The 14,823-nt window shown below is 37.5% G+C and overlaps 1 protein-coding gene and 1 long non-coding RNA gene across 4 annotated transcripts in view; one reads left to right on the top strand and one right to left on the bottom strand.

The window, feature by feature from the left end:
• The window catches only part of LOC307161536, a 26,898-nt gene that overhangs the window by 5,812 nt on the left and 6,263 nt on the right, over nucleotides 1-14,823 (top strand). The window contains exon 3 of one of the 2 annotated variants that reach the window (XR_013821750.1): nucleotides 14,486-14,534. The exons of the other annotated variant lie outside the window; for it this stretch is intronic. This is a non-coding gene — a long non-coding RNA (uncharacterized lncRNA). Of the gene's footprint in view, nucleotides 1-14,485; nucleotides 14,535-14,823 lie in introns of those variants that run through there. 2 annotated transcript variants of the gene reach the window in all.
• Nucleotides 5,938-14,823, bottom strand: part of acsl3b (acyl-CoA synthetase long chain family member 3b) — a 24,407-nt gene continuing 15,521 nt past the window's right edge. For both annotated transcript variants that reach the window (XM_079876296.1, XM_079876297.1), the window contains exons 9-17: nucleotides 14,478-14,601; nucleotides 14,205-14,276; nucleotides 13,297-13,436; nucleotides 13,000-13,172; nucleotides 10,363-10,437; nucleotides 10,081-10,272; nucleotides 8,590-8,704; nucleotides 8,340-8,497; nucleotides 5,938-7,586 (exon numbers count right to left, since the gene is read on the bottom strand). In XM_079876296.1, the coding sequence (XP_079732422.1) occupies nucleotides 7,429-7,586; nucleotides 8,340-8,497; nucleotides 8,590-8,704; nucleotides 10,081-10,272; nucleotides 10,363-10,437; nucleotides 13,000-13,172; nucleotides 13,297-13,436; nucleotides 14,205-14,276; nucleotides 14,478-14,601 (1,207 nt within the window). In that variant the 3' untranslated portion in view covers nucleotides 5,938-7,428. The remainder of the gene's footprint in view (nucleotides 7,587-8,339; nucleotides 8,498-8,589; nucleotides 8,705-10,080; nucleotides 10,273-10,362; nucleotides 10,438-12,999; nucleotides 13,173-13,296; nucleotides 13,437-14,204; nucleotides 14,277-14,477; nucleotides 14,602-14,823) is intronic.

Below are 14,823 nucleotides of genomic sequence, written 5' to 3'. Positions count from 1 at the left end.
CTCTCTCTCTCTCTCTCTCTCTCTCTCTCTCTCTCTCTCTCTCTCTCTCTCTCTCTCTCTCTCTCGGTGGAGGGGCTATAAATATATCCCAGTGATGACTCATCTACCAGACATATCAATATCTCTAACTACACACACGTTGGGTTTCCATGTTTTATGGGGACTTTCCATAGACATAATGATTTGTATACTGTACAAGCTGTATATTCTGTCCCTTACCCGTCACAGAAATCTTTCTGCATTTTTACATTTTTCAAAAAAAACCACTTAGAATGATTTATAAGCTGTTTTCCTCATGGGGACCAAAAAATGTCCCCACAAGGACAAGGATTTCAGATATTGCCATCTTTGTGTTGATTTTTGTCCCCATAACATAGTGTATACCTGAAACACACACACACACACACACACACACTTATTCACTCCAACAGAACACACATCGTTAAATATCGTAGCCACAATTACATCAACTGCTGCTGTAGTTTGAAATTGTGAAATACTAAAGATAATATTTATAATCTTTGTCATGTTTAGTCTTGTATTGCATCTTTATCCTTCTTCGTTATTTGTTTCATTACTATTAGTAGTGTTTGTTTATACTTAGGGACTTGAAGAAACCCTTAATCAGGGATGAACAGATATCCGTCCATCCATCCAATCTATCCTGTCAATCTAGTGTATGTATATGGATACATTTGCCTGTGTGTCAATCTAAGGTCTCCCTCATCTTTCCCTGATGATTATTTTGTTAATTGCTTTTCTTCTGATTTGTCATTCTCAATCTTTCACTGCTAGTGTCACAGATGGAGAAGAGCAAACACATCCTGACAGTCAGTCTGCTGTCTCTCACTTTCTCTCTCTCTCTCTCTCTCTCTCTCTCTCTCTCTCTCTCTCTCTCTCTCTCTGTCTCTCTCTCTCTCTCTCTCTCTCTCTCTCTCTCTCTCTCTCTCTCTCACTCACTCACTCACTCACTCACTCACTCTCACACTCTCACACACACACACACACACACACACACACACACACACACACACACACACACACACACACACACACACACACACACACACACACACAATTTGGAGTCTGAACAAACCCTCTCTCTTGTATAAACTGGCGATGTGTAACTTCTAGTGTCGTACAACATCTGGAATGCAAAATCTAATTCAAACCAGTAAGTTCATTTTCTCGAAACAATTCGTACAAACAGCACCACACAATGGACTACTTGCAAAAGCCTTGTAATGAACAGAATGACAAGTCCTCGAGTCACTGTTTACATACAAGATAGTCAAAATGCTGTCAAAATGTACTCTGTCAGTATTTTCAGATGTAAATTATGGCTACGATTTTGATGACAATGATTGAAAATTCAACAGTACAAATTTACACGATGAGGGATATTGATTGCAAGATACTGGACAGGATTCACAGTTACACTTTTACTGTTGATCTATCAGCAAATTACAGTACAATGTCATTGCAATATAAAGAAAAAGACAAGACTCTCTCTCTCTCTCTCTTCTCTCTCTCTCTCATCTCTCTCTCTCTCTCTCTCTATATATATATATATATATATATATATATATATATATATAATATGCATTGTATATATGTATGCGTGTGTGTATTATGCCTCTATAAAGTATATTTATAATGTAAAATGCAAGTGGACTTCTGTAATATAGTATTACAGTAAATATTCAGTATAGTGAACATTGTCTGATTACTTAACTGTTCTGTCTACAAACGTTTGAATGAGGATATTCGGCTGTACCTTTCGACCCACCTCGGCCATAAGGTCATAATTGAGAACGTGGTCCACAACGGTGGCCCTTATTTAATCAGAAACATGTCTGCAATCTTGGCCTCCTCTACCTCTTCCACTGTTTTTCCTCCGTAACCTTTTCTCCACACATCCTTACTCCTCCTTCCCGGCTGTTGACCCTGTTTGATTCCTTGTTGTTCTTTCATTATAAGAAATTGTAACTGTGTTTTGTCTATATATATATATAACCCTATATCAACCAGAGAACTGGTTGATCATTGGTTGATCTAATGCTTTGAATTCCCCTTTATTAGTGAAATTGAAGATTCATCTGCGCAATTCATCAATTCAGGACACATTTACAAAAAAAGTTGAATAGAAATGTATAGAAAATATACTTTATGCATTATGACAACTAGTTCAACTATTTTTCACTTAATGCAATGAACTAATGCCTAGATGTTTTTTAGGGGCAAGACTATTCAACAGAGAATGAGTATAATATATATATAATATATTATAATATATTTTGAGCAACATGACATTAGCGATTGATAATGGAGGAAACAGCAGACAACCAAACGTAATCAATTGCATGAATGTACCAACTACCAAAGGAATTACTTTTATGACGTGGAGGTTGAACACGTATAGTTTTGAGAATTTCAGCTGTGATCTGAGAAATGTGCCAAAGCGAAAAACTAAAAAAAATACATGATGTAAAAGAAATGAGAAATAGAAAATAATATTATTCTGTTATTAAAATAAGAGGACAAACCTACTGAGACGTTATCATTTTCATTCTACTGTAAATCAACTTGTCACTCAAATTATGTTGATTATACCATTTTTAAATAACAGTTATTAAATAACATTTCATTTAAAAAGAAAGTATGTTCATAAATGTTCTCAGACTTTTGGACCCCATTGTGAGAGGAGGACTGAGACACTGACAGTAATCCATATTGACTTGCTGTTTTGATGTTTGCTGGGTTTTTAATAATGGGGTTTTATTGAACAGTAAATGTTTTGTGGATACCGCAATATTCATTAAGGCCTGATTGGAACAGAAGGTGCACGTCATAAATACAAAATAATACATGCTGTTAGAGTGGGTGAGGGAGAGAGGCTTCGTAGGATTAGTCATAAATTGAAACTGGGAGAATCATGATGTGTTTGGCAGTGATACATGTTTACCACAAGCTCCAGTGGATCCTCTGATAGAATCCCTTCTCTTGCTTGTCTGCTGATTTGCAGCCAGTGATTCGAGTCAAAGAGCCTGAAATGTACCTAAATATATCCGTGCAAAAGTTGACACATGATTTTCATATTTTGCACTACAATAATTGAGGAATAATAATAATTATCTATCTATCTATCTATCTATCTATCTATCTGTCTGTCTGTCTGTCTGTCTGTCTGTCTGTCTGTCTGTCTGTCTGTCTATCTGTCTATCTATCTATCTATCTATCTATCTATCTATCTATCTATCTATCTATCTATCTATCTATCTATCTATCTATCTATCTATCTATCTATCTATCTATCTGTCTGTCTGTCTGTCTGTCTGTCTCATCCGTCCGTCCGTCCATCCGTCTGTCTCATCCATCCATCCATCCATCCATCCATCCATCCATCCGTCCGTCCATCCATCCATCCATCCATCCATCCATCCCTCCCTCCCTCCCTGTGTTTCTAAGATTTTTTGCAGTGTTTATAGGTGATAGTAGTATGAAATGTGAGATTTGTCGATCTCGTATGAATTTGTATGATGTGAAAAAAGTAAGCATGAAGGTCCTCCCCTAAACCTACCCACCCCTGGGGCGTAAGCAGATTGTACCAACTCATATGAATTAGCCACCAATCCACCAAACCAAAAAAAGTTTCCATGAGATTGTATTGGGTTTAATGTAGCATGACCGATGCGCGGTCGAGTTATTTATCTGTTCCTGATCCACAGCTGTGTGCAGCGCTTGACTCATTCTGTTTAATTAAAATAACTATGCAACACCTCTTAAATAATGCCATTCACTGACTTTATTTTCTCTTGCACAAAGCTATGCTGACTTGTCACCAAGTTTCTAAGAATTTCTTTGTCTGCTTCCCATCTCCACCTCCTGATGATCTCTAAAGACAGTCGCTGTCAGCTTGTGGCCTTGGTTTCCATGGACACCGATACTCTTCTAAGCACTGACTTGTTTAGTCGACTCTAGTGTTATATAGGCGCGCTTTGAAGCAGCAATCCGCCGAGCATTGAGTGGCGCACGTCATATGAGGATTCAAGCCCCGGATGTTTAAAGAGTAATGATTAAATAGGCTGACGTTTAACGAGCAAGGTCACAGATACATGCTTTAATTATGCGTACTTATTCAAAATATCTTGTCCCACTCTTGAGTTTGCACAATTCTGATAGACCATTGAGATTTGTTTTTAAAAAAGGAACCTTACTTTTAGTTGTATCGGGAAATGTATTTTTACATTCTTTAAAATTTGGACATGCATCAAAGTAAATCTAAATTGCCTTTTGCAAACCATTTTCCTGCTGTAATGGAACAGAATTTTTATTTAATGGTGACTTGCTTTGGAATATGGCATATCTTAAGTAAATACTGCATTTTTTTCATAAAATGTTTTCATGAACAAGATTTTTGCTTAGAAAAAAACAAGTCATCAAGGACTAGTCTATTCTGAGCTGTAATAAGGAACATTCAAGCATATTATTATCAGTACTAGGCAAAAGGTACAGTAGATATGGATTTCAGAGTGATTCTCTCTAGGGTAAATTATATGATGCTGACATCTACTGGTGAATCACAAGAGATCCACCCAAATGTACTATTAAATGAAATTACACGTTCTCTTATAATTTATATATATATACAAATCTATTTAAAATCATAAATATGAACCATTCTGATGATCATTTCTCAAAACTAAAAACATTTTCAGAAAATAATGGCACATGAATAATACTCAAAAGATCCCCTCATAATTCACAAAACTTTATTCCGTATAACATAGTTTCAAGGCCAAATCACAAATAAATAATGGAGTTGTTTGCTATGACCTGCTTGTCATAAGACACTAACCACCCACACAGAGGAGAAAAGACCCCAAACCCAGTCAGTAACAAAGACTAAACATATTTAAAGGACTTATTACATCTGCTAAATGCAGTTGACCTAAAAGTTATATTTAGGGAGCGGGCAACAGAAGGAGAGAGAATGAATCCACCAAACATCCTCTTTGTGTGTCTGAAATGCTCAATAGATCTGTGTGCAGACATTAAACGTCATTCTGAATCAAGGACTTCAAGAACGTAAACTAGAATGCGGTTAGAGGGACATGTTGATGGCATCAGAGTCTAACAGGCTGAACTCTGCCATTCATTTGGGTTAGTTGTTGCCAAGGACATGACTGACAGGTGAATGCACCAGTCAGATTACGGTTCCCTCATAAAATCAGAAATGAGGAGGATCTCTCTCTGGACTAACAGCTGATTGGCCAGCTGCTTGTGGCTGGAACCAATGATATTGCAGGATGTAAATGAAGCACAATCAAGGTGAGCAGAATAGCAGCTCTAAGAGGGGATGAGTCACTCCCTGAATTCGAAAAGAGAAAAATAAATTAATCCAAGGTATAAATTCCTATAAACCACTTTTAATTTCCACTGTGTAAAAAAAGGCAATCAACATCCTCCATCGAGCTTAGGAAAGGCAGACTTGTCTAGCTTAGGAACACCATTTGCTTTCAGTTCCTTTTAGGACAAAGAAAAATAGTAACAATAATAAAGTACTTTCATTAAAGAGCATCATGTTGTGATGGTAAAGCTGGAGTGTTTCTACAACAAAAGATTAACCAAAGCTGTGCCTAAAGGAATCCAGAAATATAAAAAAACAAAGGTTAAACTATTTGTCTTGAAAATATTAAGTGCAAAAAAAAAAAAAAAAAAAAAAATCAACAAATATAGTACATTTTCACATAAATAAATGTACAGATTTAGAAACATTCGCCCCATATTTGCAAATGCCACATTTGTCAGTGTCCGAGATATTCGAAGCTTGTTTGGTTTACATCTCCTGAATCATGCAAAGTCAAATGCGAATCATAATGCATCAGTTGTCAATTCATGTTCTAGATCTGCACAGTCCGAATCAGAATAAATGCGTCTCTTCCGTTACATCACAGAGGCTCTGTTACATCTTGGGGCCGGACTGTGCGTATCATTTAATGCATCTCCGAATACATAACTCTATTGCACATTCAAATTCACACATCTCCTCTTTGTTGAAGTCACTAATCATTTCATACAATGACATTATCACAATATAATAAAAAATGGCCATTTAAGAAAACAAAAAGGGTACCCAAACTACTCCACTTCAACACTTGGCTCCCTTGCAAAACATCCATGCGACACAATGGCTGACATCATACTGTACATGACATTTTAAAAAGGAATAAAGGCTTTACAAATTCAGACAAAAAAAACAATGAGTTCAAAGTAATATACGCTGAAAGTATGGAGTCATACATTTTGTGTGATCCTTAGGCAAACCCTGTAGACATGAGTAAAGGAACATGGGGGAGCAGAGCGGTACAAGGAGTGAATTTTTCAGATGAAGAGCAGGTATTAAATGCAAAGCATGCACATGACATTTGGATGATGTATGGGAGTGAAATTGGAGTTTCCCTGACAAAAAAAAAAAAAACTCAGTTTAGCTTTCTGTATTAGAGCACATCTCTGGCTTAAGACTGCTCTCCATAACAGCTCTTTGCAGTGTTTAAACTGCTTTGGTGTTGAATTAGAGCTATTCTTCTCGCATTAGAACAGCTATCCGGTTTAATACTGGTCTCTCCTGGTCAGGATTGGTAGGAGTTTCTGCAGCTCTTTCTAGGTACACAGTCCTCAATGTGCTCTAGCACTTGAACTACATTAATAATTTCACACAGAGCAACCGTAACAGACTTTGGATACAGGTAAACAACAGAAGCCGAGGTTCAAAGTAACAAAATGTCAAGTACACACTCCAGAATTCCATTTTGAGAAAAAAGAAAGAAAAAAAGTTACATTGTAACAGACACATTTAGAGAAACATTCCACACACATCCAAATCTTGCACGGCTCACAAAGCTGTTTCAGACCAAAACATCAGTCCTTGAGAAAAAATTCTAAACTAACAAAGAAATAAGCAACAAAAATTGTAAAACGCTTCCCTGCATAGACTCGAGATGACAATTCAGTGTGACCGATTTGCAGTAGGGTGGAATCATCAAGCGCATCCTACAGAATAACGTGAGGGCGGGGTGTCTACCAAAGACAGCCAATGAGAGAAAAGGAAGAGAGAAGTGGGTGGGGTCCAAAGTCTCACAGTCTGTAGGTTGTATTGTGTCTTTTCCAGGAGACACTCTCGTGGATCATCTGAGAAAAGTGCGCTATTTAGTACCTGCTTCAGCAGGTGGCGTTTGCTTTCGCTCGGTTCCCTCTCATCAAACCATAACCAAAATTCAAGTGTCACTGTTTTGATCGCAGAACATCACAGGAAGCAGGAAGGCAGAGGATTGTGGGTTGTTTTTTTGTCGTATATAGGCATTGTGGTATGGTGTGTCCTAAACCCCTTACCCCCACATCACACCACCGGCTGACCCCTGGTTTCATTCACTTGCCGCCGTACATCCTCTCGATATCGTCCTGATAGTGCGTTTTTAGTTCCTTGCGTTTGAGTTTGAAGGCGTCGGTAACCAGGCCCGTCTCGGGCGTCCAGGGTTCGGGGCTCAGGCGGATTTTCTTTGGGATCTCAAAGCGCTCCAGCTTACCTGTGAATCAGAACAAAGAGATTATATTTAAAATTTACAACTAAAACAAAAATGTAAAACATAGAGAGTGACATTTTAAGTGAATTGTTTTTTACTGGAACTGGGCCAGTGAAATCACATGATCCTTCAGAAATCATTCTAATATGCTGATTTGTTGCTCAAAAAACATTTCTTATTATATCAATGTTTAAAACAATTGTGCTGCTTATTTTTGAGGAAACCGTGATTTTTTTTTCAGGATTCTTTTATGATGGAAAGTGAACAGAATTTATTCGAAATAGACGTTTTGTGGCATTATAAATGTCTTTACTGTCACTTAAGATCAATTTAATGCATCCTTGCAGAATAAAAGTATTGGTTTTTCACTTTATTTTGATGGTCCCTTTAACACATTCTGTTGACTATAAGTAACATTGCACCTACATGTCTACTAACTCTCATTAGAGTGTTAGTAGAGTATTAGTAAACTGGTAGGGTTCGGGTTAGAATAAGTTGACATGTAGTTGCAAAGTTACTTATAGTCAGTAGAATGTCTGTTGGAGGAGCATCACAGTAAAGAGTTAGCAGATATTAAGCAGACAGTCTACTAATACTCTAATGACAGTTAGTTGACATGTTGCAAAGTTACTTATAGTCCACAGAATGTTCAAAAGGGACCATCAGAATAAAGTGTTACCAAAGTATTAATTTCTTTCAAACTAAATCTATATATTCTATTTAAACAATTGTTATTTTGCCCTGTTGTTGACAGACCTGTTATAGCCGCTTCTGTGATGATACGTAGAACCTCTTTCTCCATCTCTACATGGTTGCAGATCTCTTCCCATGATCCTCTGATGCCCCTCTGCGCAGCAAGGGTGGTTAACTGCTTCTGATTGGGCACCACAAACCCAATCACATAAGACTCGTCACTGTGCAGAGAGGGAAAGGTTTATGTATCTCATCTATGAAGCATGTGTGAGTGCTGAATTGTCACAGTATGTATGGGCACATTTGCGCTCACCTGTTGGCATAAGCACAGATGTTGTCGATGAATGAGCAGTTTTTGAGCACAGCCTCCACTTTGCCCAAAGACACATATTCACCAGCTTGCAACTTCACCAGGTCCTTCTTACGATCTACACACACAGGCCAAAACCATTAAAAGAAACGTACATAAAAACTACTATGAAACGCTTAAATAGTGCTGAGATTTTATTGGCCGGTTTCACAGACAAGGCTCAAGCCTAGTCCCAGATTAAAATGCATGTTTGAGCTGTTTTAACTGAAAGCAACTTGCACCGAGATATCTTACAGTATGTCAGTGCCGTTGTTTTGTCTCAAAATGCACACCAGTAGTGCTTTTTTCTAAGGCTAAAAGCTACTTAAGGCCATTTTCAGACAGTGAATTAATGTTGCATTTTCTTCTTTGTTCGGTTCGCTTTCACAAGGAAACATTTCATAGCATACCAAATGTGTTTATGCAAGTCATATGTGAGTAAAGCTGTCCTCTTCTTGATCAGTTTCCTCTGCGTCATTCATCAAGATGGATTGACAAGTTCACTCCGCGGGCTTATTGTGGCTTTATCTGTAGCTGTCCTGATACACGCAAACACTTACGAATATAGCAGTCATTCCCGCTGATTATTAACTGATTAATACAATATTTTCCCCTGTGGTGAAAATCCAGCTTTTAAATGTTGTTTATATGTGTCTATGTGGTGTTTTCAAGACAAACCATGTGCAAATTCATAAGTCAATACCATTGCTGAGTATTTAAAACTGCAGTGAACCAAAGACAGTCTCAAAAACGCGGTTCGAAATCGCTGGTGTTTCTGACGTCACAAACTACCTTGTAACCAATTACGTCAACATGTGGATCTCTGAGCTGGTGTGAGTGGAGGCGGGGCTAATTTGCATATTCATAGAACCGCGTATACTAAATGAGGCAAGTGTGTAGAGTTACATTAAAGCTATTTTAAGGCATGATGATTTTTTTTAACAAGGAAACAAATGCTTAAATATGTCATTTGGATGATCAAATATGAGTTTTTAAGGGATGAAATGATTGACTACAGAGGGGCTTTAAGTTGAAGAGACGCTCTTTGGTTTTCAACTGTGATAACTAATGTGCTCACTCACAGAATCAGACACTGCTTCTTTTTATAGAACAAATTTCCGGTTATGAATTATGAGACCGCTTGATTTGTCGGTCCGTTGGGTCGGATTGCTTTCTTACCACCCCAGAGCTCGTTTTCAATCGGGCTGAGACCACCTTGTTCAGGCGATCTCGGAGCGACTGTTTTGGTGCAGATCCGAGCATGATTGCCATGTTCATATATGCTTAAACCAACCGAACTAAGGGTTGTGCACCAGATTCCAACACAAAAGCTCCAAATGAGCCAGATGTGGCAATACCCTAGATGTCCTAACTGAACAAAGGCCTACTCCTGGCTTAATCTAACCAGGCCTATGTCTTGAAAGAAGGTTTGTGTGTATGTGTGTCTCTCCACACCGATAATCTTGAGGCAGCCATCAGGGTGAAACTCTCCGATGTCTCCGGTGCAGAACCAACGCTGGCCGTTCGCATCCACAAAGAAGTCCTCTCGGTTCTTCTGCTCGTTTTTATAGTAACCCATTGTGACGTTGGGACCACCAATCACAATCTCTCCTCGTGGGTTTGGTTTATCAGTGCTGAAATAACCACCTATGGACAGAAAGAAAAAGACATTAAAATGGGCGATATTTAATAAGATTTAAAATCTCAGTATCTTTATATTTAAAAAGCTGAACTGGCCTTCCTCCCAGTCCTTCAGCATGATCTCGGAGCACACCAGTGGAGCTCCAACACGTCCAGTGCTGTAATCAGAAACTAAACAAACACACACAATATGAACACACTTTTATACATTTACATCATATTTTTATATGAGCTAGAATTTCCCCTCTCTTTACTATTAACACTGCCATTGCAGGTTCCTGTAATCTAATGAATAGTTCCATTAACCCAATGGATTAACCCAGGTTTTTATTCAAGACCCCATGCCATTGATTTAAATGTATTAATCCCAAGGTTACCATACTTTTTGACCCATGAATTCCTATGACCTTTTTCTTAGTCGTTTGTGATTGCTGGATAATGATTTTTAATTACAAAGAGACTGCGGTCAAAGAGCAATTATTTCTGGCCAATTAAACATTTCAGAGCTGAACATAACACAAAACACAGGTTTTTCCTTAAAGAAAATTAAGGAATAAATTGAAGGGAATACATAAGTCAATATGTTCTCTAAATGTAAGTGCATAAAAGCATAAACACTTAATTTTGTTAAAATATTAATTTTGCATTTGCATATCAAGTAAATGTATCAAAGACGTTTAGATATTTGTATTGGAAAACAGGACAAAAATACTGAGGAAGATATACATTTTTTGCAATGCATGCAACATTTAATGCCAATACTTTATGAATGAAAGACTTTCTGCTCTGATTTTTAGACCTTAATTTGTTAGGGAGAATTAAGACTATTTAAGACCTGCAAAATAAATTAATAAATAACTAAATAATTTTCCAAGCCTTTATTATGACATCTCCTAATATTTCTAGGTTTTCCATGAGCGTGGGAATCCTGCAACTAGGAGGGCAGGTTCACAAATACCTTCTTAAAGAAGTAAAGAAGTTCGATTTAAAGATACATTTTAAGTACATAATAAATGCTTTTTAAGTGCAGTTCCTTAAGTTCACATTTTTTTTATGCTGCCTACATATTACAGCAATAATCATAAAAAGCATGCACTATATTTTCGTCGCAACTAGATCCAGCACTCAATGTAGCATTTTTTTAATGCACCGTTTATTTTAAATAGTTATTTTACGACATGAGGGTGAGTAAATGATGACAGCATTTTAAAATGGTTGGGTGAACTATCCCTTTGAGAGGTTATTTACAAATATTTTTTAAGAACACTCTTTTCAGGAATTTGAATTCTTCTTAAGTTTTGCCTTTGGAACAATCTTAAGACAAATAATAAGTACATTCTTAAGAAATGTTTTTAGGAAAACAAAATATTCTTAAAGTCACCATGAAAACAAAATTGACAATTCTTTTTTTGCTATGAAATATTGCAGTATTTATTTTAAATGATTTATCCATGCACATAGTTTTTCCCTTCCTCTTGCAACATCATCTTTTTCTCTTTTCTGATGACTTGTTTACTGGCGCGGTTTGTTTGTAGACGCAACTTCTGTTTGATGCCGACTTTAAGTTCAAAAATAAGAAAACATCAGTTAAGAATCATTTTATTCTTAAGAATCTTTAGTGAATCCAAGCTTTTAATTCTATATAATTATTTTAATACTAGAACCTACACCCTTAATTTGAAGTAATGATACACCTTTTAATTCTAGAGTTCACACTACGTTCGCCTTCCCTTATAAGTGAACTTTGCTACAGCTGCGTTTAGTCCCAATACTCCTGTCCAGGGTCCGTATTCACAAAGCATTTTATCTTACCACTAGGAGTACTCCTAAATCGCACTAAAAGATTTTAGCTAGGAGTTTTCTCTTAAAAGTTATTCACAACGCCTTTCAGACCTACTCTTAGTAAAGAAAAATGACAACTCCTAAACTAAGAGTGAGTCTTCGTTGCTATGGATGACGTCATTACTCATGCACGAGCTTGACTGAAGTGACCACCTTGATTGGCTGATGATTGTAAGGCGGGGATGATTCCAAACACCTCCCCTACGATGATGAGTGACAGGTGACAGGTCTGAGAATGCGTGCGCTACACAAGCAGTGCGAAGGACGGAAGATGATGAATAACTGAATAAATAGCCTAAATGAATAAAGAGTAAGGCAAAACAAATAGCCTAGTAGCCTAATGAAACATATGGATTGATGCAATATCTTTGCAACATTATTGAATTAATCTGTCACTATATGCCTCTGCCTATGCTTGCAAAGAGAAGAACATTTTAATTTGATTCACAATGATACATTACAATTAGTTTACATGCAATAAGTAGCCTAGTTTTGGTTGTTGTTGGTGGCGTTATTGCATCCCTAGTTATGCCTACAATGCAAAATTGTTCCCTCGCGATTGGAAGCTCCTGTAGCCGCTGCATACGCATTTCAAAACATCGCAGCGTGAAATGCCACAAAAAGCGGTTTGTGAATAGGTCTTAGTGGGTTAGGAGTCCTCTCGACTTCTTTTAAGCTGTCCCGGGCTTAGGTGCTACTTTTAGGGCTAAAATGCTTTGTGAATTACTCTTAGTGAAAAAAATTAGGAGTCCTAAAGTTACGAGTGACACGCCCATTATTTTTAGGAGTTGCTCCTAAATTTGCCAGTTAGGAGCTACTTTTAGCCTTAAAATTCTTTGTGAATACGGCCCCAGAGTCCTAGCTTCACTTCTAAGTGAATCCCATGCTTACACTCGCTGATGGTCCCAGCTCCGCAGGTCTCGGTGAGACCATAGCCTTGTCCCACAGGACAGCAGAAACAGATGTTCATGAAACGTTGAGTAGCTGCGGATAAAGGAGCTCCGCCAGACAACAGCACACGCATGTGACCGCCCAGCAACGAGCGAACCTTCTTGAACACAAGCCTGCAGAACACAAAAACAAGATGACATTGGACATTAAAAAAAAAATAACTGAGAAAAACATTCCTGCATCTAAACAAACCCAGCAAGTTTTGGAAGAAATCATGTTAATGTTATTGTATTATACCTGTCACAGAGAGGCGTGCTGTATCCTTTAGAGATCTGCTCCATCTTGTAGTTGTACGCCAGAACAAAGAGAGTTTTCTGCACACTGCTCATCTCATCAACTTTAGTCATCACATTCTTATAGATCCGGTCCATAATCTCCTACACAGACATAATAACTGTGAGTGAAGTGTTTCTCTCTCATTAAGACCAGGGCTGGGTATTTGACAAATTAAAAAAAAATCTCAATTCAGTGTGATTTGCTATCGATTCATTTGGATATAAATCAGGTACAGTACATGTCAGTTTTTTCTCATGGAAAACAAAAAGTCTCAACTAAAGCTGCATCAACTGAAAACAGCACAGACTAAAAGATTGATTCCTGGGATTTAAAGTCCCCTTGTGGTGAAAATCAAGTTTTTAATATTGTTTATATGTCTATGTGGTGTTTTTAATATGCTTTAAAACGAAAGTTTTTAATATTGTTTATAAGTCAACACTACTGCTGAGTATTTTCTCCTTAAAACTGCAGTGAACCAAAGACAGTCTCAAAAACGTGGTTTGAAATCTCTGGTGTTTCTGACGTCACAAACTACCTTGTAACCAATTACGTCAACGTGTGATCATCAAAGAGTGGATCTCTGAGCTGGTGCGAGTGAGTGGAGGCGGAGCTGATTTGCATATTCATAGAACCGTGTATACTAAATGAGGCAATGGTGTAGAGTTACATTCAAGAAATTTTTTCAATGAAAAAACCTTTAAATATGTCATTTTGGTGATCAAAGATGAGTTTTAAGGGGTAAAATTAATACTACAGGGGGACTTACAGATATAGGTTCAGCAAAATAAGAATCGGATTAAATCGAGAAATCAATATTTTCAACCCAGCCCTAATCATGACCACTGTGTGCATTTATTGCGAGTTCTTACAGGAACAGCTGCCATCAGTGTTGGTCTGAGCATACTGGTGTCTCCTTTACTGCCCTTTTTAATTTTAGATGACTGTGGGAGAAGGGACAAAACAAGACAAGATATTGCACATTAGATGCTACTATTGCAATATTAGTTTTTCTTTGCATTATTATCATTGTTTGCAGTTATGGTGCAAATGCTTTGGCAATCAAAAGTATTCTGAGATTGTAAAAGAGCTTGACATGGTGATGATGTCACTATAGCATGACTAAAGTGTCTGTGTGTTTGTACCTGGTCAGCAAGAGTCTGAGGTGACGAATATCCAATCCGGCAGCCATGTGACACGCATACTAGTTCAGCGCTGAGCTCCAGGACATGAGCAAGTGGCAAGTAGCCAATATAGGTGTCATTCTCACTGTCACAATAAAAAAAAGAGACATTGTTACCAGAAAATCCTATGCCAATAACTAAAGCTACTGCAGACACAGAAAGCATCAAAATGGCTAGAATATTTTAAGTACAGCTTTAAAAGTGTCTCTATACTGCACCTTCTTCAAACTGTGAGCATTTGCACATCCTGCACTGATGTACAGTTAATGCATCTATTTTTTATTCTTCCTATTTATATAGATTTTTA

The sequence above is a fragment of the Squalius cephalus genome (assembly GCF_949319135.1).
Source record: "Squalius cephalus genome assembly, chromosome: 7".
In the NCBI taxonomy this organism is placed as follows: Eukaryota; Metazoa; Chordata; class Actinopteri; order Cypriniformes; family Leuciscidae; genus Squalius; species Squalius cephalus.
The sequence above is the reverse complement of the archived record's forward strand: the minus strand, read 5'-3'. Positions and strand labels throughout refer to the sequence as shown.